The sequence below is a fragment of the Halictus rubicundus genome, chromosome 6, assembly GCF_050948215.1.
Source record: "Halictus rubicundus isolate RS-2024b chromosome 6, iyHalRubi1_principal, whole genome shotgun sequence".
Taxonomy (NCBI): domain Eukaryota; kingdom Metazoa; phylum Arthropoda; class Insecta; order Hymenoptera; family Halictidae; genus Halictus; species Halictus rubicundus.
The window spans coordinates 12,281,014-12,306,402 of record NC_135154.1 but is presented as its reverse complement, the minus strand read 5'-3'; the positions used below and the strand labels follow the sequence as shown (position 1 = coordinate 12,306,402).

The 25,389-nt window shown below is 41.3% G+C and overlaps 1 protein-coding gene across 1 annotated transcript; it reads left to right on the top strand.

The window, feature by feature from the left end:
• The first annotated feature begins 8,134 nt into the window (after nt 1–8,134).
• LOC143354865 (uncharacterized) lies at nt 8,135–18,644 on the top strand. The gene is made up of 5 exons (XM_076789240.1): nt 8,135–8,141; nt 8,868–8,936; nt 9,104–9,305; nt 12,863–13,203; nt 17,329–18,644. Exons 1-5 carry the CDS (start codon nt 8,135–8,137, stop codon nt 17,793–17,795), a joined length of 1,086 nt encoding a protein of 361 aa, XP_076645355.1. The 3' UTR covers nt 17,796–18,644.
• Nucleotides 18,645–25,389: the final 6,745 nt, after the last annotated feature.

The following is a 25,389-nucleotide window of genomic DNA, read 5'->3' as shown; positions in this document are numbered from 1 at the left end:
TTGTTTCCACGCGGTGATTCGTTTTCCAAATCAGCGTGATCATTGCCACAATTATGCGGCTGTTCGAATTGAACCCGATGAAAATCGAAGAGTCCGCGGGAACGGCGTCTGCGAAAGTTCCGGGGAAGCCCATTTCGACTTAGCAATCTCGCCCGGGCAATTTCCACTTTTCCAATTCTTTCCTCTGGCCGCATCGCCGGTGTTTCCCCGCGTGGTCGTGACTTTTCCACGCAACTCGAAGTCGTAAAGTCCCCGGCCATAGGCGAAGCCGGGGGTGGCTATCGATTTCGTGTGTTTCCTTTCGGAAATTACCTTGTTTTTTCTTTTTTTCTCTCTCTCTCCCCCAACGTGTTTCGAGCCACGGGAAAGATCGATACGATATCGTGATACCTAACTGATCACGCTGGGTGGCCTCCGCGACCTGCCACGCTCTACGAATCTGCCTTAATTCTCCGCCCCTGTATCGGTTTTAATCTCAACAGTCTGATGAACGCAAACCGGATTTTTCTCCCCAATTTTCTATTTCAGTGCAATGTTTCACAAACACATAATTTTATAATTTCAGTTTCATAGAAAGTGGAGAGCTGGGCTCGGAGCCAATCGCACACGAAGCGCTCCACCTCTCAGTTACTGTTGGATCGATATTCTCTCAGTGAGTGATAATCTCAAGGTCATAGATATGGGCAATGAAGAGGGTGCTCGAGACTAGTCTAACGTAGTTTTAAAAAATTTTTCTTGTGTTCTTTCAACAGAAACAAATTCTGCTCAATCTTTTTTGGCTTGACTTAACTTAATTTGAAAGTGAAATTGGACATCTCGATAAACAATGAAGGTGAGACCTCGAGATCAGCTTTGCACCTTAAAACGATGTACAATAAACCTCGGGATTGTGTTTCTTGATCGAAACGCTTCGCGACATTTGCGTCCTGTGATCGGACATTTGCAACAACCTAACAGTACCGTGGATCGCGCATCAACACTCCAGCCTCTGTCTTTCGAACTGGTGGTCACTTTTGCAGAGTTAGTGGGTCGTTCGGAAAAAGGGGAAAATCTTGTGGACCCGGGAAGAACGAGGAAGGGGACGAGAAGAGGAACGACGAGAGAGTAACGCTTTAAATCGCTCGGCAGAGACGAGAGGACACGAGCGGAGCGAGGTCTAGCTCGCCTCGTAATCCAGACAGATGGGACTCGTTAATGGGACGCGCGAGTAATTTGCAAGAAATCTAATAACACCGTGGATGTCTCTCTCTCTCTCTCTCTCTCTCTCTCTCTCTCTCTCACTCGCTCCCTCTCTATTCTTCTGCTCCTCTCTTGTTCCCTTTCTCGGTCCATAATTCGTGGCTTGACTTTTCCCCCTTGCTGGTCGTCGTTGGCCTCTCTCTAATGACAATACACGGCGAGAGAGCACCCCCCGCTCGTGAAAATTAAAATTCGCCCTGAAGCACTGCCAGATCGCACGCACGCGCGCGCGCGCGCGCGCGAGCAACCAAGCAAGCAAGAACACAAGCTGGACATCCTTCGCGTGATGGCTAACCGATGAAGCGGCATGAAATGGTGTGCGTGCGTGAACTAACTACGGTTAATGATGGGCATTCGGTTCATTCTTTCGCGAGGTTCTCGGCGAGTCAGTTGCAAAGTGCTGTTAAATACCATTCATGAGTCTGTAAAAGTTCATCAGCGTAGCATCCGTTTCTAAGAAATGTTAGGAAAAAGTAAACATTGCCAGATCTCGAGTGGAGGAAAAATTTTGTTACAAAATGATAGGACAAGCAGATGTTAATATTACACGGCGAGAGAAGTATGTAGTATTAAATACAGGGTGTCCCAAAAATTTTGTACTTGAAAGGGACGATTCCTAAGGTCATTTCAAGTAACTTTTTCCTTTGCGAAATTGTTTTCCGCAGCTTCGTTGAGGAGTTATTAACGAAAAACGCGAGCCAATCATAGGGCGGCTACAGCGGACGGATTCCGGCTCGTCCAATGCCAACGCCACGCTCAGCGGGACCTCTCCCCGAATCGCAAACCGTCCGCCATAGCCGTGCTCTGATTGGTCCGCGTTTTTCGTTAATAACTCCTGAACGAAGCCGCGGAGAACGTTTTCGCAAAGGAAAAAGTTACTTGAAATGACCTTAGGAATCGACCCTTTTCAAGGAAATACAACATTTTTGGAACAATCTGTATAATTGGTTCAGTTTGTTCAGTGCATAAAATGGGTCGTGGGAAACCATTGTAAAACCGTGTGTTTCAAGAAAAGTTTTCTATCGTCGAAATTGCTGGTCTAAAATCGACGTAGACACCGAATCAGTAAATTTGTTTAACCCTTAACGGTCCGGAAGTATTTCATACGAAGAGGAACTGTGGACTGAACATTTTTATATCGAGTATAGAAAGGAAAGTATTTATATTTTATTTTCGCCGCCATGTACGCGGCATTGGACCCAGTAAGTAATAGTGCCATGCCATTGAATGACATTAAAATCCAGATGATTAGGGCTTGAAGCCTCAGGGTGCAAAACGATATGCAAGAAATGTCATTCGTGTCGCCTACTAAATAAGTAGATTATTAAATTAGGTGAATGTCCTACCTTTTTTGCCTCTGATCGTAGTATACTTGAGTGAATTTTGTTCGTCCCCGGTTCCACTCGAGGCCATCGCCGTTCGGGGACCCGGGCTGCCGTGTGGGTGCATGCGATGCAACTTCGTGGCACCGCATAGAAGCGAAAAGGTGAGCGGTCGGGGGTAAAAGGAGCAGGACTCGTTAAGCAGTTTGCGGTTCGTCCCGGCCTTTTTTTCAAGGCGCGCCTTTAATGTAAACATATTCCGCGAAGAGATCGGCATCTTCTTCTGTTTCGCCTCCTTTCTCTGTTTTCTGTCCGCTCCTCTCTCGTGGTTCTTTTTCCCGCCAGTAGAACTATTCTATTTTTGCTCTCTGTCCTCCTTCCTCCCGCGGCCCCTCCCCCCCCCCTCGCACATTTTGTTTCGCGCGTCTTTGTTCTTTTGGAGAATCAGCTTTGCGGCCCCCAATGGTCCACCCACGAAGATCGATCTGCGGATCGATGCTCGGCCGAACGGTGATCCTTGTCGAAAATGGCGTCGAGCCACGAATTCCGTTTCGGGAATTGTTTCCCGGTTTGCGATCGTAGCCTAACAAAATCTCCGGCGCGACAGTTTTAGTATTATCACATCACTGACATAAGCGCTCGATTAAACAAACCAAGCGACTATTATTACAATTATTTATGCATGGTCGACGATCGAATTATTAGAGCCACGATACGAAAAATGTATTTATTGCGCATGCGGTGGATATGTAATTTATAATAATTCTAAATGTGTACGTACAATTTAGAATTATCAATACTTGAGGAAAAATCTGGTCAAAATTTAGTATAGATGGACTGAGAGTCTAACAGTTTGATTGCCCACTTGATGGAGAAAAGTTATTCGTTGACGATAAAAGAAAATATAAAAGAAGGGTAATGTGGATACGAAGATGTTTTTTATTTGTTTATGCAACACAAAGTGAGAAAATGTGACTCACGTGAAGAAAGGTTTCAGTCATCTCCAAGCGTTGTGGAATCTTGTTTGACAACTTCTATTGTCATGTTCATTGTTCGTAGCGTCGAAAAGTATTTAGAGACGGCTTCCAAAACGCCGGTGGCTACAGATCTCTGTAGCTTAAACTAAAATTTCTGTAGTTATGTCGATATTTCTGTGAAATATTGTTTAAAACGATCACAGCAAACGGGGCTTTCAAAATCGACGACAGAAGGGAGACCTATTTTTGAAAGTTTCGATGCTGCTGCGGCTGCCTTGACTAGAAAACTGCAATAACTCGGCAACGATAGATTTCTCAGCGTTTGAGTAACATTCTTCAAACATCCTCGGGCAGTTTCGCGCCGGCAACGCCCTCGTTTATTCCTCGATCCGCAGTAAAACAATGTATTGCGAAAAGCGAAAGGAACAAACAATCCAGAAACGTAACGGCCGGCTCATGGAGATTAAGTGCCGATTAAAATTCATGGCGTGTCAGCCGGTATAATTCCATTTCGTAGGTGTTCGTGCAGATCGAGTTACCCGAGGCGGATTTCTTTTTCCACGGAGACGGGGGCTCTCGGAACGGTACGGAACGGAACGGAACAGCCAGGAACCGTCGGACCGTTGCGTTGGCTCGCGGGGACAAACTTTTGACGTCGATTAAAATTGAAACGCGGGCTCATTATCGATTCGTCACGCTAATCGAGCGTGAGGAGCACGACTTACGGATTCCGCTTGTATCGTGTTACGCCGCGGTCCGCTCGTTTCCTTGGACCAAGGACGGCCAGGACGATGATAATGCAAGATGATCGTTCCGACGACGCGGACTCCGAGAGCTCTTCAAATTCGTTCGAGTTATCTGATTACTGGCGAAACAGTACTGCGGGCTGGATTAATCCTCAGCTTATGTTTCTCGTTTGCCGGGAATCGTCGAAAAGTCGAACTCGCTGCGACGCGTTGAAATTTTCACAGAAAAACTTGACTCGTTCGCACGACTGCGTCCATTACGCATAGAAATACTCTCTCGATGATTCACAGTTTTGGAGCCTCGGATTACAATGCAGAAAACACTGCTTACTTCATAAATGTAACAAGAACGTGCTAGCCAGATTTTTAGCAATATTTTTTAAGTAATATGTACCCAAAGAAATAAATTTGCTAAATCATTTCTCATCTATGCATCCTTACGATCTTAATAATTTTAAATGAAAAATATTAAAACCCGTCATTTTGACGGGTCCCGTTAACCTAGTGTTACTATTGAAATTGTCTGACCTAACTTTACGAGCTCAAACCATTTCACGGCTAAGCTAACCTTTTCTCTATCTGATTGTTAATTTCTGCAAGTTGCTGCAACATCTAGTAACAGACGGTGGAAGAATATAAGTATATTGAATTTTCTGGAATTATTTTTTATTGAACTTGTTACCCAAAAGTCGGAAATAATTTTAGTTTTGCTTTAACAGAAAATTAAAAGTGGACATTGATAGATACTATATTTGCGTATTTTCATTTTTCAACAAAATCGTTTTACGATGCAGGGACTGTGATACTATCAGTTTACAATATAAATACCCGTAAAAACTTTTGCGTTTACATAACAGTGCCTGCGACACCCGCATTTTTCCTTGTCAAATTTTGCATAAGCCACGTACGTGTACGATTCCGAGAGATGAATATTTTATAGAAATATAGACAAATATAAATGAGCGAAAGACGTTCGTTTTGGAGATGTTCGTCCAGATAACTGCACCTCCCGGCTCGCTTAATTAATAAAGTTAGCTTTTGTGACAACCGCATTAATTCTCGTAATGTTCCGCGTTGACTATGCACGCAGTGATTGTAATCGATGGAAACTGTACAATCTTACATCTTTGGTAAACGAACTGACTGCTTCCATTATAATATTGTTAATATAATTCTATAATATTGTGTTTCTTATCGACAGTTTCTAATGTCAAACAGAACTTGTCTAAAAAATGTTCAACATTTAAATTGCCTTCATAGGAAGTAAAAATAAATGATTTCTTGCGTGGACAGTATTAAATTTGTCTTTAACAGCGCCGTCTAGGTCTTTTAACCCAGATTTCCAGGTCTCGTCTAACAAGTTGACTCACCACTTAACCAACAGTTGTTAATATTAGGTTCAATCAAAAGACCGGCATGTTTCGGAGAAATACGTTCTGAAATATAATACATATTGAGACGGAGGAATGCGCAGGTTGCTGCGGTCATCAAATTCGTCTTCCGATGATTAAACCCTTGTGTCCTGAAGGCATTTTAACAACAAAATCGAACAAAATTTCTTTGCACATACATAGATGATACATATTACATTTCAAATAACTGTGATATTACTCTTGCTCTGAACTCTAAATTTACGGGACCCGTCAAAATGACGGATTCTGACATCTTTAATTTACGAATATTGAGATTGTAAAGATGCGTCCTTGAGGAATTATTTAACAAATTGATTTCTTTGGACATATATCATTTAAAAAAGTGGCTACAAATTTTGATAGAAGCATTCGTGTTATTTTTATAAAGTAATGTAAAATAGTCACTTTTGGTGCTCCGTGAACCCAGTGTTAATAAGTAATTGCAGGTTTAATTCCTATATTTATAAACCGGATAAGCATAGGCATGCTTCATTACCCGAACCGTTTGATTTCCCGTACCTCCTCCTAATTAGAATGCTACTACGTATATCGTTAAGTATATAGTATATTATACCATAAATTAAATTATTTTTCACGAAATTGTTAAATATCGTTGTAATACTTTTTGGATCGACTGTATACGTACGACGCGGCGTGACAAACAAAATGTTAAAGTTCGGCATTAAGCCTTTCGCGTTGGTGGCAAGACAGCCTCGAGTTTTTCTCAAGCAATCAGCCGAGCGTGCCCAGCGCGCACTATACTTTCCGAAAACGAAAGAACTTCGGATTTCTGGACGGTCGAAAGTAGGAAGATCCCTTAATGATCATTTCAGTGGAACGGTACCGGTGGTCCGACGCGACGGCGACCGAGAGGGCAGAAGAGAAGAAGAGAAGAAGAGAAGAAGAAGAAGAAGAAGAAGAGGAGGCTGGCCGAAGAAGCGAGCCAGTCGGTCAAGGCCCCGCGGCAAGTAGCCAAGAGTCGCGCGGTCGAAAACTAATCTATCCCACACCTCGGCCAGCAGCCAGCTTGGGGAAAAACAAAATTCGAAATGGCCTGCTAAACAACGCTTTTAATGCGGTCCCACTAAGGCCCCTGAGAGCCGACCTCCGCGAGGGCCGCCCCTGTCTACCGAAATCGGACCACCTGCTGATCGAGAATTACCTGAAACCGATGTACCGTTTGATATAACGCCCGCCGCGATGCGATCCGATCCGATTCCGCCCCTGTCGATCTGCGTGGCTCCCTCGCCGCCGATGGATCGCGGGAAACGATCGGTTTAACCTGTTAACTGGAGAACACGACTGCACCGTGTCGCGAATGGCCATTTTAGGTGGAAAAAAGTCATCTCAGGAAATAGATATAACATCCGTATGTTCTTCTTTCGGAATGTTCACTGTGCCTAATTATACCCATAATAATTCAATTAATAGCGATATAAATATCGAAATCTATACGTGAAAACTCCGAACCGTAATACGGCGAAATCGTACGTTTGTATTTGTTCTAAAGAAAATTATGACAGAGCTGAATATGAATCTTTAAGCTTCTATGCACGGTATTCTATATTAACGTACGTAAATGTTTACATTAATGTTCACAAAGTTCGTTAAAAAGGTCTTTACAGTAATTTTTAGAGATTTTTTAAGTACCAGTTTTCTATGCCGGTTAGTTGACTTTAATAAAGTAGAACTAGAAAGTTTCAAAAGATCCCATCTTGAAATTTTTATTGCATCAAGTTCAAACTATATAGAAGGTATTCTGGCAAAAATCAGCTGCAAATATCTGCTGCTTACTTTGAAGAAGCATTAAACGATCTATGATTTTTTTCCGCCTAGAATTACCATTCGCGACACTTTGGACTGGCTTGAACTACTTAGTATTTCTATGTAATATTGTAATTCTGAGGTCCATACGCCACTAGATCATAATTTATCAAAAATAATTCACCTTTTGTATTGTTCAAAAAATGTTAGAAATTTAATATCGTTGGGTGATCTGATAACGAGTTCAACGAGCTATTTCTGAAATCGATCGATCGATTAGTTTTTCAGTTATTTTTGCCACGCCAATTTGGAAAATGTGGTTTCAACTAAAACGAGCTCGAAGTTTCTAATGAAGTTTCCCGATATTTACAGCTGCAAAATCTATTTAAAAAGTTAGTCTACAGTTCTGGAACGATAGAATAAGACTTTCTCTTCCTTGAAAAGGTCTCGCTGGATGGTCTTTTTCGATTTTATTGACTCTACGTAATATAATTTATGACGCTTTGTTCTCAATGGCCGTTCCTCATCATGGGAATTGGCGGATACTCTATATTGTCGAATCGTAATAGCAGTTCGGTCTATCATTTTGAGCACAGAGTAGAAAAAAACTATGTTAAATATTGTGTTAAAATTGTTTTAAAAATACAAACGATAATTTTAAAACGTTTGCCACAATGTTGTGTAAATCCGCTTAAACATTCTTCGAATAAGTTTTTTAAGATCCGCAACAGGCCTCATGCACGATATAGTATTTTGAGAAAGATGAAGGGCGTCGCGACATATTGTCTTATGGTTATTGTGTTATACAATAAACCATTTTTCTCTGCTTATATATTCCGTACGTACAACGGTAAAGATTCTTTATCGGACAAGCGATAAAACGTTTGTGGACACGCACGAAATATTTCGAACGGAAATCGAACATTACGAACGCCACCTTGACAGGCCAGCATTAAAACGCTGATTATAATTAAATTTCAAATTGTTGATCGCGTCAGCAGGAATTCGCGGTGAATTTTTCGCAAGAATCAGTCGACGTTCGTCCGATCGTTTAACGCACTTGCCTTTTTACCAAGATCGCATTTTACCCATTCCTCGCGGTTGCACGGTGGGTCTTGTTAGCGATAGCAACAATCTCCCGGCAAATAGTTCTCGTTGCGCAAACAAGCTGGCACGATCAACACGCGATTAACCCTACCGTTCCACGATTTAGTAGTATAATTTAATCGGGCCATGTGCAATTACCTAGGTACCCCGAGGCTGACCCCGAGGAATTGCAAAACGGCACGGCACGCTACCCGATGATCTGCAACATGTGATCTCGTCGGATCGTGGCGGGATTCGAGAAAACAAGGAACTCGTTACACGACTGCCGTCGGAGCTGTTTGCAACTATGTTACCCATCAGGGGAACGATGCTCGAAGAGGGATCCTCGCGATCCTGTCGACGTTGAGCCTCTCAGGATCACGGTTCAAGGTCACCGATCGAGTTCACAGCCCATCGTCTCCCCCCTAGCCCCTGGTCAAAATAAAAAGGAAAAGATAAGACGGAGAAAGAAAGAAAGAGAGAGAGAGAGAGACGAAAAACGAGGAGGAAAGGAAGCGAAAGAAAGACGGGAACGATGGCGGATGATCGATGGTGAGAATCGGTTGGACCAGTCACTGTGGCTTCGTACAGGAGAAGACATCAGCTCGCGGAGGAGGTGCCAGGGCTCTATATTCGGCGCCTCACGCTCGAGGACCCCAAGAGAGCGCGGGAACCCTCGAGTTCAAGGTCACAGTCACCGGCACGCCATATCTGTCATCCTGCCGCCGGTTACGTACCCTCCTCCAGAAGATCCTCGAGGTATTCTCCTTCTTCTTTTCTTTTCTCTCTCTCTCTCTCTCTCTCTCTCTCTCTCTCTCTCTATCTATCTATCTATCTATCTATCTATCTATCTATCTCTCTCTCTTCCCCTCTCAAGAACGTGTGAACTCTCGCTGTTCGGAAAACCGAAAAAGTACCGGTATTTATTTCGGTATTGTAATTTTGCCTCGTGGAAAAGGCCCCAACGTTGTGCTCCTAACGAACAAACGTGAAAACTGTACCGTCCACCGCATAAAACAGAAGTACGCTAAAACGCATCCCATCAATTAGAAATTAACATATCAGCCATTAAATTCCTTAGAAATTAATTCATCTGGACGCCGTGCTCGCATTAAGCAAACCTCCGAAATTTTACTGTCCGGCGCATAAAACGGAGGCACGCCGAGACTCGTCCCGCCAATTAAAAATTAACATATTAGCCATTAAATTCCTTAGAAATTAGTTCATTCGGACGGCGTGCTCGCAAAGAAACAAACGTCAGAATTTTACTGTCCGGCGCATAAAACCGAGGTACACCGAAACTCGTCCCATCAATTACAAATCAACGTATCGGCTATAAAATCCTCTCGAGACAAATCTGGTCGCGACGAGAAACGCTAACGACTTCGATTGCAGTACGAAAAATTTCGATTTCAACGTGTCGATGACAAATTACGTTTCCCGTCGAACGGCTGCGAGCGTAAAAATTGAAACGTGGACGAGCAGATCGGTTTCGAATGAACGGGGAAATCGTCGGGGGACCGTGTATTTCTTGTTAATCGGCGCCTAGACAATACTTTCCCGGTGTACGTCAGCGTAGAAGCCCGTAATTAAACGCACTAAAATTTCACTGTCGGGACAAAAGGAACGATCACCGCCGCTCGACTTAATAAAGCCTCGAAAGCGTTCGTGGCTCGTATTATGACGTTATTAAAGCAGTTATCACATCGAAAACACGAGAGAGTATCTCGGCGCCATTATCATCGACGTTTTTCGTCCTCCTCTACCTTGCGCCCGGCGTTTATTCATTGTTCTTTGCCTCGTCTCCGCCGCCTCCCGTCGGGATTCGTCTTGTTCTGAATTCCACCGCGACGATCCAGACGCGAGTATAGTATTATATTTCGAGGCTGACCCCTGAGCCCAAGATCCGGGCAAGGTTACCACGTTTATTGCGAGTTTAAAACGTGCTCTCATTTCTCGCGAATCCACATCCAAGAGGATCAGGCCGACTCTCAAAAAGAATTCTCTCTTCCTCGCGTTTTACTCGAACATTATCGTCGGCCATTTGTCCACTCCCCCTACTCTTCAATGCATCTCTATCTTCCACTTACCGAACATTTCCGAGACTTCTGTATCGGAGTCTCGACACGTTTCCCATCTCCTCCAGCCGGAAACGTAATCAATCGCATTATCTCACTCCCGGCTGAGATTGAAATGACGCGCGACTTTTATTAGCTCCGTCATCTCTTCGCTTTTGTGCTTCTGCTATTCCAGACCAGTCGAATGATAACCTCAAGTCAGTTTGACATTTTCACGATTGCATCACCGTTGGCAACACGGAGGCTACTCTTTGCGCCACTTTAAAAATTCATTTGCGTAGAGTGAACAAAATTTCACAGCAGTCAGCGAATAAATCGTATTTTTCACGTTTTACCCGGAATGCAATAGAATGGCCAATTGTCTCAACTGTTTCCTTGCCAGTTTAGTTGAACTTTTAATTACGCGTTCTGCCAAGGTTGACTTCAAACATGTGCAGCGATCTTTGCAGCAAATTGCATTATACTTGTGCGAGATAAAGTAGATTTCAAGACTCTCAAATCCAGCGTGTTAAAAGTCCCTAGTTAACAATTTCTCGAGACTGGGAAATTTAGCGTTCAAATACTTTTCGGATCCACTGTAGAGAAATATTGAAAATCTCTTCTGTCGCAACTTTTGTCCTGAAGTGTACAGAGAAAAATATTTTGCAGGCAATATACTTTCTGGAAAATCGATACTTTCCAACACATGCATCCCTTTGAATCGAAAGTGTGACACCTGTAAAAGAAAGAGTGGTAGCGCGTCTTTCTTCTACGTAATTGCACGTATTACATTTTTGCAAATCTTCTCCAAGATTATATGCTCCTCGGCGGTATATCTGCCAAGATAATTTCACGTTGTTTTTCAACAGGTATCGGTTCGATCGTGTCTACAGTTGACAAATGTGTTCCCATGCCAATCCCGACGTTCCCCGAGTTCGTGTTGCTGAATCCTTTCTTCTGCCCCATCATCGACAGTTTCTCCCAGACATCCTCTAATTTTCGTTTCTTGTCGAAGCACGTTGCATGCGATATTTTCTACCTTTCCGTTAAGATTCTACTTCTTCGGGTTTCCCTATTGGCAGTTCTGTTCGTGTCGGTCGACGTATCGGAGCGCCCCGGACAGTGTCAATTACATTCGGTCGTTTGTTTCTTCTAGTCCGCAGAACAAGAATATTAGTTCTGCCCGTTATTAAACGGCGTCTTCTTCGTTCGCAGGAGACTCGCGAAGAGAGCTCACTGGGAAGTGAACGCGAAAACCGTAGCTTCATTCCTAGAAATCCCACCACGGTTTCGTGACACGGTGTTCAACTTGTTTTCGCTTCCCTCTCCTCTCCTTCTTTTGTTCCCCCTGCAGAAGATACCGTGAGAAGCAATGGCTGCAGCCGAGAACAATACCCGACCTGATAAAGGTGCTTCCGATTTTAACACCGTCGAAAATCGCGCTTTTATTACGTATTCGTGCAGTTCTATATCTTGACACTTTCTCCACCGGAAGTGTCCTAATAGTCCTTCTGAAATCGATGATCAACAGTCGAGAATCTCTTCGTGAATTGTCCAAACGCGACAGCAGTTTCGTTCACAAATTATTATACGCAAGAAAATTATTGAGCTTCTCATGGATAAAGCCCAGTTATCCAAAAGTTTGCTTTACTGCAAGTAGGATTTAAATAAAAATCTATTTCCGGCCTTAAAAATTTTAGTAAGTTGAAAACAGAATGATAGTGGTCTTAATATTTTTTTTGAATTTATTATTGCTTTCACTTTCGTATCTTTAGTTTAGAAAACTACAAGATTCTGCAAAACAGAAATTCTCCCACGACCCCAACAAGATTTCTGTACGCTAACTTCTGCCAATAATAATTCAATAATTACAAATATCAAGTTTCCTTAATTTCCCGAGAACATTTGGACTATTTAGAGAAAAATATAGAATCTTGTCCTAGCACGATACCCCGTGATCTTAGTGAAGACTGTACCACTTGAGAGTTAATATGAGAACGTGAATTTGTGCACGTTGGCATTAATAATGCGATCAGCCGCTGTACATAGGTAACTGCAGCAATTCGCAACGAAAATATCAAACATCGGCGGCGATCTGCGCAGCCCGGGGCGCGTTAAACTAAATTTATCGGTAACAGTAAACCACGCTCGCAGCCATCATCCCCGAGGCAGAAGTCAATTTTCCAGTTCGGGGATTCGTCTAATTCACGTGTCTCCCCCCTCCGCCTCCCGACGTAATTGTGATCGTGTACGAAACAGTTATAGATCTTGGCTGGAGAGGATCCGGAAGGACAGACCGCCGTTCCTGACGATCGTTTCGCTGGAGCTTCCAGACTCCCCAATCCCTTTGATCGAATCTCAGGCGAACTCACGGTCGAAGTCCGAGGAGACGAGCGAATCCGCCGAACCCAAGGACGACATCCTGGCCGAGCTTCTGGAGAAGGTCACGGCAAACAGCGACGGGAGAAAGAAGGAATCCCGTGGTGGAAGGAAGAGGTCCTCGAGGAAGTCCCGGGGCGAACGCAAAAGGGGCGAGGAGCTCGTGGAATGTACGAAAGGAGTTCCAACCCTCGAAGAATGCACGAAGAACATTGTCGAAGGTCAATACAAACTCCACCGTTTTCGCGAACGTTTACTCATTGGCATTCCTGGTATTCATGAAAGCATAAGGGAACCTACTTTACCGGGCAACCGTTGTTTATAGAGCTCCTTTGATACCCTTGATCATCGCCAGCCTCCTTGTTGATGAATCAGCTTGGGATCGAATCAATTTTCTTCGTAGGGATTTATCTCCTTTATTCTTCAGTTTTTACTATGAATTTTTCGTTGACCTTGGCACTGTACATACATACTTAATAATAAACTAGTATTAGCATTTTGACGGATGAGCTAATGCGTACGCTTCCAATACTATTAAGTCTTTCATTTCTATTGATTTAAACAATAAATTGTATGTTTTGTGTAAATACGAGTATATCTAACAAGTTTCTAACAAGTAGCAAAAATTTATTTAAAAGACACATATTGTATTGTTTATCATTTTTTTCTACACATCGTCAGTTCATTTTTATATAACTAAACAATATCGAGTAATATTTCAATGTTCATACCTCCATTAACGTTAATACCTCCATTATGTTAAGAATTCACTTTGATATTCCAAATTAGAAGAAGTGTGCAGAATGTTTTATTCCGCCGAAGCCTTAATACAAATGATATAATTGATATAATTAAGTGTTCCATTTGTTTGTCCATGGAATTTGAAACCGAGACTAAAAATACACAATATTAGTAACACAAGCAAGTGATTTTGAAATAATTGAATAAATGTATTTGTAGCAATATCGTAATACTGATTTCAAATTGTTTATATTTCAGTTATTATTTATTATGTTCACACTGTACTGATTCTATAGCATTACTGTCGAGCAAGACAGGTTAGTTCACAATAGAAAAGATTGTCCTCCGTCAACGAATTGTACTTCTCTTATTACATCGAGGTAGCACAGGTTGCTCGCACTCAGGTGCACGAAAATGCCCCTACTCAATGCAACCCATTAGACACATTCCAAATGTCAACGACGATGCGATAGAAAATGCACGTATCTCAAATTAGTTCTTCCCGATTAAGTAACAAGTTTTAGAATATATAGAAATTTTTACTTTTAAACGTTCTGCCATTAAAAGTTTTATATAGAATCACGTACTATGCATTCTCAATATTTTCGTAGCACACTAAACATTTATCCAATGCTGTTACAAACATTTGGTGTAATTTAACTGTTATTCCAACATTTTAACTTATTTCAACCAAGTAAAAATAAAAATTTTTAATACAAAATTTGAATTATAAAAATTGTTAAACATTGGACTGGATGTATCAATAAGAAACGATGAACCAGGAGAGGCTAGTGAACAACGATATCGGATACAGTTAAATAAACAATATTTGCCAACACGAACATTTTTAAGGCAGACTTAAAATCGAGAAAATTAAATGGAAATGATTCTGCTAGATATGGAGATCCACAGTCTATTCAGAATAAAAGTTCTTCTACTAATTAATTTTAAAAAATCGTATCACATTACAACTGACGCGGTAGCGACAATTATTTTTAGGGCAGTTTCAAGTACGAAATGAAATATATTGAGATAAATGAGTAATATCAATGAAAAAAAATTGCAGCACCAAAAGGGCCTAGCCGAATAAGATGGTCAAAACTGCCCTTAGACGTTTTTCAATAATTAATGAACCATTCGAAAGCTGACCAAGAAAAACCCCTCTGAGCCAAATTTCAACCCCCTATCTTGCTCGTGAGGGTAGTTACAGGGTAAATTAGATTTTGAGCTTTTCCGTGCATTTTCCGCACTCTGATGCTTCCGAAAATTCTGAAAAAAATGTGGCATATTTTGGATCCTAAGACAGATTTTTGAGAATTTTTTCAGATTTTTTGGATGCAAACTGTGGTCGTAAAAAATGAAAAACCTCAAAAAAATCGGAAAAATGCAGGTTTCTCAAAAATATGAAAACATGCTATTGAGCTGTTTAGTGCCCCAATAAAGTACCATAACAGGCAGTGTCCTCAATTTTTTTTAGATTTTTTGTTGTGGGAAGTCTCTGTCAAAAACAAGAAAAACCGAATTTTTTCGACGTTTCTGCTATTAGGAGGAAAGTTACACTTGTTGATTTTATCGCAAGTATATATTAAGGCATTTTTAACGTTATTACATTGAAACAAGTAAGTGTTTGACCTCAGAAATATGTTTTAAGAGAAAAATAAATTCTATTTCGTACGCTATATACCAGAATGTTCGCAACGTTTACAACATCGCCGGTTGGCCGAGCAGTCAAGGTGTCGGACTACGGAGCGGAAACGCTGGGTTCGAATCCTGTCGAGGGTAAAGTTTTTTTTTTCCATACATCCTCTTTATTTTTTCAATTTTTTATTACATGGTTTATTCATGTGATTTTAACAATATTTTTTAAATGTTTTTAAAAAATATTGAGGTAACATTTTTAACTAACTTTTATTTATATTACTCCGATTTGACTTCGAATTTAATGATATTATTTTCTTGGATTAGGTAATAAATTAATATTTATATTATTGTGTTCGTCCACGATTTCCGCCAGATATAGAAATTGCTTGCGAAAATTGGTAAGATTCCGTGAAAAGAATTTTTAAATCTACTTCTGTCATTTCCGGAAAATCCAGAGTATCTACCGAGGATACTGTTTGAAATGGAGTCGTTTTGCAGTTCCAATTATGTCCAATTTCTGGAAAGGTTTCGTTGTCTACTTGTTTGTGTGGAAGCTGGTACTTTTGACCTTGTATACTATACATTGCCTCTACAACCCAATGAATTTTCGTGACTTTTCGGGAATAATTCGACACTTTCGTCGAAAGTTGAGAACGATTACCTTTTAAAGCAGGCATGAGAACTCTAAAACCAAGACCTGTTAAATGAGATGTAACATCTCGAAAACCTCTGTCGACAACACAAAAGTCTCCCCTCTTCACGATGGTTTTCAATCAAGTAACTATAAACGGAAATACATCCTCATGTACGTTACAATAAAGAGGAATGGCTAAGGCTTATTTGTACCTGATACCCCACTTTAAAAATAGTGGTAGTATGTAGCCCTTTTCTTTCAATTGGACAAAAACCAATACTTTGCTGCGTGTTATTTATTCAGAGTTCTTCTCATTTCCTCCCTAATTTATGAAGATGCAAGGCTTAGAAACCAGATTAATGAATTTTAATATTAAGAATGTTAGAGAGGACCGTAATGAAGATCATATACAATTAGAGAATCGAGGAAGTGATAGATACTCTAAAACTATATTTACATATATTTTATTCAAAAATGTTTCTTAAATATTTTTAAAACATTAAAAAAATATTTTAAAAATCACATGAATAAACCATGTAATAAAAAATTGAAAAAATAAAGAGGATGTATGGAAAAAAAAAACTTTACCCTCGACGGGATTCGAACCCAGCGTTTCCGCTCCGTAGTCCGACACCTTGACTGCTCGGCCAACCGGCGATGTTGTAAACGTTGCGAACATTCTGGTATATAGCGCACGAAATAGAATTTATTTTTCTCTTAAAACATATTTCTGAGGTCAAACACTTACTTGTTTCAATGTAATAACGTTAAAAATGCCTTAATATATACTTGCGATAAAATCAACAAGTGTAACTTTCCTCCTAATAGCAGAAACGTCGAAAAAATTCGGTTTTTCTTGTTTTTGACAGAGACTTCCCACAACAAAAAATCTAAAAAAAATTGAGGACACTGCCTGTTATGGTACTTTATTGGGGCACTAAACAGCTCAATAGCATGTTTTCATATTTTTGAGAAACCTGCATTTTTCCGATTTTTTTGAGGTTTTTCATTTTTTACGACCACAGTTTGCATCCAAAAAATCTGAAAAAATTCTCAAAAATCTGTCTTAGGATCCAAAATATGCCACATTTTTTTCAGAATTTTCGGAAGCATCAGAGTGCGGAAAATGCACGGAAAAGCTCAAAATCTAATTTACCCTGTAACTACCCTCACGAGCAAGATAGGGGGTTGAAATTTGGCTCAGAGGGGTTTTTCTTGGTCAGCTTTCGAATGGTTCATTAATTATTGAAAAACGTCTAAGGGCAGTTTTGACCATCTTATTCGGCTAGGCCCTTTCCAATTAAATCTTCCGCTCGATTCAACGTTTCAGGCCCGAACCGTCGACGATTGTCGGATCTCGATCTCCACGGTATCGCGGACTGCATCTGTTCCGAAATGTTGGAAAATTGCCGGCCTCGAATCGATAAGAAACGGGATTCGCACGAGTCGCGATCCCCTAGTCCGGAAATGACTCGCATCATTCGGATCGCGATGAACTATCACGACCAGTTGAGTTGCGGGATCCGCGACGAGGAGGAACCGGAAGCGAACGGAAGATCGAAACCGGAAACAAGTCGGAGGGACGTTCAGGTGAAGAAGCAGGTCCTCAAGGAGGACGGTTGTTGCGGCGATGTGAACGACGCCTTAGACTTCACGCTGAATTGCTGCAGCGTGCAACTGACGTCCCGCGGCACAAACGCAAAGGCTGCAGCGGCTGGTGAAACGCAACAGGCACCGGGAACGCGAACTTACTCTGCTCCCGTTTTGTCCATGAACCCTTTTATCCGTAAATTTTAACACGTCCGTTAAATCGTTTATACTTTTCTCTTCATCGAAAAATAATACTACCCGATACGTTGATTTTATTTCTCGGTACACGCACTGTGCCTACGTTACATACAAATTAGTTGCGCATTGATTCCTCGATTGTGGAATTTATGTATTTATCAGAAAATTGAATAGGTTAGACATTATCTACCGGCAATTATTTGTGATTTATAAAAGTGTACGGTCCATGACTTTTTAAAGAGATCCTTCAACAGCAATAATAACTTCAATCGCGAACCAACAACTCACCCCCAACGTAATCTAATAGTCGAATACTTTGCTTGTGTCTGTAACACATGTAGATGATGGCTTTGCGAAAGTATTAAAGATTTATTTTGAAAATTGTAGTTTTATCAGAAAAATAAAAAAGATATGGCCTCTGTATTTAGTCATCGCCGTGGTTTCCTTCTTTAGTAAACTAGATAAATCCTTTCCTAATTAGCAGCCGTTTAGTGCTGTGCACCAACAACCCTATACAGTCAAAAATAGCTGCATTTATTAATAAATATATGCATAGAGAAAAGACAGGATCCCTCGGTCCGCATGCTTGCACTGAAAAGAGCCCCCGCTCATCCGTGCGTCGCGCGGTTGACCATTTTGCTTTACCGAAAAAAGTTTCGAAAGTTTTTCGAAAATCATTGCTGTGAATACAGAAAATTCACGGTGGATTTATCAGAGCTTTACCGGCGCACAGTGGTTCGAGAGATGGGGACTAGCTGGACAAATATTTTTTAACATATTTTTCAATTTTTTGCCTTCGCTCAACCTAATCTGACAAAACTACTGACCACACGATGGCATCTGCTCATTTTGATAACAATTTCAAAAGATCTGTTCCTCCTTGTGTAACACTAAACTTATCACGGTCAAAATGGCCGGTTTCCTATTCCACGATTATTGAAATTATAAAAACGTTTTCATAGGAAATTACTGAATTGACTCCTGTATTTAAGCACACATTATTATAAAAATCGTACAAAGTTTAAGCAAATTCAATCTTCTCCCTTCTATAAGACGTGTCACTTTTATATGACTTGTGCTTGGCAGGTTTTAGTGTTAATAATCCACACCGTGTCATCTTGAAGACAGTTGAAGTAACTTGAAAGTGTATACAGTGAATTCTCATTACGAGTCAGTGCCAACCTTACAATTTGGAGTCGGTTGAAGTACCCACACCACCGCGGTGTAGCCGGAGAGTCTTCTTGTCACTATCGCTTAGTAGTCATAGGCTTTTATGACTTGTAGACGGATATGACTCTTAGGTTTCCAGCGTGCACCCTGTATTTCAAATGCGACGTTTGGCGAGAACCTCAGATTTCGTATAAGAGTCTGTCACGAGAACGGCGCAACTGACTCGTAACGAGAATTCACTGTACTATTTTATATAACCAAAGATAAAATATTTACGGTTACAAAAAACTCTATCAAAGCTACAGAAATAAATATATAAATGGTAATTTCTCTGGTGTTCGCAATGTAAGCAATTATCGTAATAATCAAACTTGTGCGCAACAGTTCGAAATGTTGCTGAAGAAAACAATTGTAACCAGGGGAATAAAAGCACGTGTCTCAGTCGGTAACGAACCAAAAATTCAAGAACAGATAAAATCTTTCGTGGAACTGTGGACATTTCCGACTGTATATAAATGCGTGAGATGTCTTAATACTTTATCCAGCAGTTTGTAGGAGAATATCATTAGAATTTTTTGCAACTTACGTTTGGAGGTTTAATGCGTCCAGCATTCGAAGGCACGGTGGGTCCATCGCATCGGTTGGCAGGGTATCGAGCACTCGAATTACCGTGACACGGTGGCGGCGTAGCAGAAAGGAATTCGGCCGCAGGATCGATCTCTCATCGCGGGAACATCCGAATTAAAGGAATTTCGGCGCGGCGGCCGCGGATACTCTTTCTCTCTCTCTCTCTCTCTCTCTCTCTCTTCCTCTCTCTCTGTTTCTCTGTTTCTCTCTTTCTGGCTTCGGATTCTATTCCGGCCTGCCGTGGAAAAAAGACGCCGGCCCCTTGCTTTCAAGCCGGGAAGACGCGCTCGGCAGACGAGCACGGAATCATGAATCTCTCGCGCGGCAATAAATCGCAAATCGTTGCTTCGATTTCCACGAAACCGCACACCGACGTGCCACCAACACGTTGCCGGCCGCGCCCAGTTAGCCTATTAATTAGCTCGCCTAATAAATCGCGACTGACTCTGGGACCGGGATGGCGAGAGGGCGGCGGTAGAGGGCGACTGAAAGAGAGGAACAGAGAGAGTGAGAGAGAGAGAGAGAGAGAGAGAGAGAGAACGCTAACGCGGCGTTAGCCATCGTTCGTCAGTGTAGAAGAAAGAAAAAGGCAGCACGGAATGGACGAAGAAGAACGAAGCATCGTACGAGTTTTCGTCTCGCGGTGGACCAGCACAAGAGATGAGAATCGTGAGTCTAGGCTGGCCCCTTGGAAGGCCAAGCCAGCCCAAACCGGGTGAGAGAAGTTGGCCGGGTTCTCTCCTCTTCGTCCCTCTTTTTCTCTTCCCTCTTCTCCTGCTTCTCTCCCTGTTGCTCGCGCCTCCCTCGCGCTCCCATCCTCCTCCTCCTACCGATCGTGGAATTTTTATTTTGTCTGTGCTGTGTGCGCTGCTCCTTCGTAGGGCGAAAATGGTTCATGGCCGTTTCTAACCGCCGATTTCGCCGCGAATCCTGCCAGGAGGATCGACCTCTGTTCTCGTTTCTCTCTTTCATTTTCTTCCCTTTCCCTCCCGGAACCTTTCCTTTTATTTCTGCGATCCCGCGATTGAATAGTATGTATCCTGGCCCGCCATTGATTTTCCATTTTCAGTCGAGGGGCACTGTTTCTATTATCGGGTGATTAGGCTTTCAAAGGACAGAGAAGTCAGTCTGCTGGACGACCGCTTCAATAGACTTTCTACGCACTGAAACCTGGATCACCCGTGCAGTCCGTTTCGCCTGGAATTGGAACTCTGGGTTTAATTATACTTCCCGTTGAAAAGATGCCACGGTGATTGCGACTCGTATTAATGTTTCGACACTTCGAAGCGGAATTGTTGAACCGAACTGTTTCTCTTTCGAAAAGTAGGATTAAATGGGTGAACTATTTTTGGAAAAATTGTAACTGATCGGAATTACGAAGAAAATGTAATGTGCCTGTAATGGAAAATTCGAAATTGCGGTTTATAGTTAATTTCAAGCTGATAATCTACTATCTTCCATAAATTCTACTAATTTTGAAACGAACAAAGTCGGTGTCTTAATTCAAAATCTCAAATGCTGACAATCAGAAATGTTAATCATAATTGAATATTTAGTGTCGAATACGAAATAATTAAAGAAAGAGAGGCTATGGAATCATGACGACGCAACTTTATAGAATAAAAAATAAAATAGCTCGAAAACTATGTGTACAGGAGATAATTATTAATTCATTGCCTGGGGATTTTGATAAACATCAACACCATTTTTGGCACATTATATGTTTACTTGAAAATTTTGTACCTGACTTACTAACACAACATTTCTTCACAGTGTGGCACCTTTCAGCAGACGTTTCAACAATTTTTATCTTCTGTAGAGCAATATAATTTTGTACTCTCTTTGTATATTTAATTCTATGCTACTACCACCGATTAAGAACTGTGACGATAATGAACAAGCTATTTTTATTTAGGCAACATACAGGCTGGATCATTTCTAAGATTACCGAACTGTTATTACATTGGTTCGTGCTAAAAGAACCATTGAGAACGTTCATTACTCCCCGTTAATTGCTCACAAACTGATTTATCGCCTCTACGTTTTATTCACGTGATCCGAAGTTATGCCCCATGTTAAAAATAACGGCCGCTCGTGTTGACGCAAGAATAAAGTCTCTTAATAAATGATGTGTTCGTGCAATCAAATTTTAAATATTAACGCACAAGTTTCAAATTCGGTATACACTCGCTCCCGGCGTGGTAATATCGATTTCGAAAATAAAAAGGCCGAAAATATTCGAGTCGAGAGGGCCTGAGTTGTAATGGGCACCCTAATTACAACTTCAGATTTCCAAGATGAAAACGTCCAAAAATTTAACAGTTCATAAGAAGATAAGAAATTAACAGTTGATTAGTGTTAACCGCGTCGCGATAGAGTTTTAACTGGTAGTAACTGGTTGAATTGTTCAATTCACACACATTTTCTTCCCGTTGATTCATTCCGGGCCGGAATAATTACTCCCCTTCTTGTCAGGATTCCTTCATTTCTCCCTCGTCACTCGATCTATATTTCTTTATCGGCTTCGCGTCACCCCTCCTCAATTTTCTTCTCCTTCATTCCCTTTACTTCATCCACGAAATCGATTAACGTGTCTACTCGATCGAGACGCGCGGCTCGGGGACGCGCGAATGCTGACGAAGTCCGATCTCGCGGTCTCAGAAAACAAAGAGGACTTTGTGCGCCGATCACTGATGAGACCGCGGCGCGTTCTACCGCCTCTTTTCTTCGCTTCCTTTTTTTTCTCTCTCTCTTTTTTCTGTCTCTTACCCGCGCGGATACACCACCGAACCGGCTAGTGGAGTGTAGAGGAGACACGAGAAGGCCGAGCACCGCGCGGATAGGGAATTGGTATGTTGATTGCCGCGTTGAATTGATGAAAAGAGGATGGACGGTTTGTTGTGTGTTTTAGTGTGGTCGCTGAGCCGTCGGCTTGAGCCGTTAAGTTCGTGTACTTTTTCGTTGTTAACAAATTTCTCTCTTTCTCGTGAACACCTACACTGACTCCCACTAATATTCGGACGCTTTTAAAAATCGTGTAACTTTGTTAACAGTGTGGACCATACGACTTGGACTTTCTTAAGAAGTCGGCACAATTGGTTTGCTGCATAGGGTGAAAACAAATTTTTACAAAAATTGCAGAGAAAACATTTTTTTCACGTTCAATTGTTCTAACTTCTCAAAAAAAAAAAATTCAAGCAGTATAGTCCAATATTGACAAAGTGATGCGATTTTTAAGAGCGTCCGAATACTAGTGGGAGACACTGTACATTAATCGTCGAGTCAAGTCATCTACACTCGCCGAAATTTCTATAAAGTCACTGTGTTTTGTAATGAATTCTTATAATTATACCATTACCAATGAAAAATTTGTATTTGGTAGCATTTCGGGATTACATAAAGAAAGCATACACGCCGATTTCAAAACATAAGTATAACATTTATTGATAAAAGAAAACAAAAATATAATTTTACACAGAACAGACTGCGAAATTTCTATAATGTCAGTTTCGTTTTATACGGATAAAGTTGAAATTAACAATTGTTTTTTTATTATATCTATTTTAATATTTAGTGTAACCTCCATTTTTTGAATTACATTAAAAATGCGACTGGGCATTGACGAAACTAACTTTTGTAGCGTTTCTGTTTTAACAGACGCCCATGCTTCAATCACCGCATCCCTTAGTTCGCTAATGGAGTTGTATTGTTTGCAGTTTTTATAAACTTGTCGCGCAATGATACCCCAAACATTTTCAATAGGATTTATGTCCGGAGAAGAAACAGGCCATGGCAAAACATTGATATTTCTTTCAAGAAGCCACTGCTTTGTGTGCTTCGACGCGTGCACTGCAGCATTATTATGCTGATAAATAAAATTGTCATCTTCAATATTTTCTGTAAAGGGTATTAGAACCATGTCTAACAAATCCGTATAATTTTCAGAATTCATTTTGTGTTTTATGAAACACACTGGAGTCCTTTTGTCAGCATTGAACGCAGCCCATATCATTAGGGAACCACCGCCAAAGTTACGACTCATTGTTACACTTTTCTCATTTCTCAGATCATGCCAATAATATTTACAGCCATCAGGCCCATCCAAATTAAATTTTTTCTCATCTGAAAAAATGACAGACTCCCACTCTTTCGTCCAGGACATGTGTGCCCGTGCGAAATCAAGACGGGCCTGTTTATGTGTTTCTTTAAGGCCTGGTTTACGTTGCATTTTTGTCCACACAAATTGCCCAGAATAATTTAAAAGTTGTTGCACACGTCTTCTTGTTACTGGGAGCTCCAATTCAGCTCGCAATTGTGCTGCATTTTTCGTTTCCTTAGCCGCAGACCTCATTAATAATGAATGTTGTCTCTTTGACAATTTTTTATTACCAGCTTTAAAATGATTTTTTCCGTAATTTTCACGTAAATTGATATAATTATTAATCACAGTATATGACCGATTAATTTTCTTAGCAATTGCGCGATTAGAGCAGCCCATATTTTTATAAGCATCGATCGATGCTTTTTCTTCAATTGTTAGTACTTTTCCTCTCGGCATTGTACTACACGCGAATCAAATTATAAAAAACAGGATTTCTATGAGTTCTAATACTAATACTTTTAGAATGTTTGCAATTTCCCGTAGTTCTCTGCTCAGAATCCAGAGAAACACTAAGTGACTTTATAGAAACTTCGCACTTGTGTTCTGCACCACGCAGAAATAATTAAAAAAAACGTAAATAGTAAACAATGCGGTCTTGAGTGCGCGGTCCTTCTATCCGAGTGTCAACAAAGCACAAGGCCAGATACGATAAAGCAACAGAAATTGTAATATTTTAAAAATATCTATGAAAATGACGATGACTTTATAGAAATTTCGGCGAGTGTAGACAGTACCGAACTTTTATGCTTGTACAACGTAACTGGTATGCATCTCTGAAATTTCAAAAAGTATAAAACAAACATGTGAAGCGGGTCGTTTGAATTCAACGAAAAGCAAAAGATTAGCACGAGTAAAGAATCCAATGAAATTAAAGAGTGAGAAAATGACCAAAATTCAGCACTGGATTAAAGCAGGAAAAGGTGGGAGGTTAATCAATCGAACGCAAAAGTGCCCGATGCCCTATGATCACTGCGGCGTTGTAAATCAACGTGAAATCACCCGAAGAAACGAGAAAAAGAAGAATAAAAGTGGTTTCGCATCGGGAACAGGAACGTAAAAAAATGTCAAAATGACGGTTATTGACACGGGAGTGAAACGAGACGATCTTTTTATAAATAAGCGGTTAGCATTTATTGTGTCCTTTCGCGAGGGTTAATGACCGAACGGTGGACACTTTTAAATTTAAAAAACGTATGCGGGGGAGGGGGGATACAATGTGTCCTCCGCAAGGGGTTTTAATTTGGTCCCCGGGCGAATCGAATGAAATGTCTCGGAAATGTCAGGACAACGGTCCAACTTTCACGGGCCGGGATCCACTTTTCGTATCGGGACTCTTTCCGTTTACGGGCCATTAGAATCGCTCGAAGCTCCAATAAAACCCGACGAGATTGCGCTAACGGTCCCGCAGACGATCGGGACAGGGCCGCGTTCCGTTCGCCGGCGTTCATTATTCCGCTCCGATATGAAATTAAAGATCCGTGCGGCCCGTTTTTAGCGCTTCGGCTGGTCGCGTCGCCTTCGGGCCGGTTTCCACCGCGCGGCCCGATTTCCGTCGACAGACGGCGAACGCTCCACGCGACAACGCTGTTCGAAATGAAGATATCGAGCATATTCGCCGTCCCCTAAGTGGCGATCTCGCTCGGG

Excerpts from the sequence above, each read along its gene's own strand:
- LOC143354865 (XM_076789240.1), top strand. Across the intron at positions 9,306-12,862 it reads TCCTCCAGAAGATCCTCGAG|TTATAGATCTTGGCTGGAGA; the intron begins GTATTCTCCTTC and ends TGTACGAAACAG. Across the intron at positions 13,204-17,328 it reads CACGAAGAACATTGTCGAAG|GCCCGAACCGTCGACGATTG; the intron begins GTCAATACAAAC and ends TCAACGTTTCAG.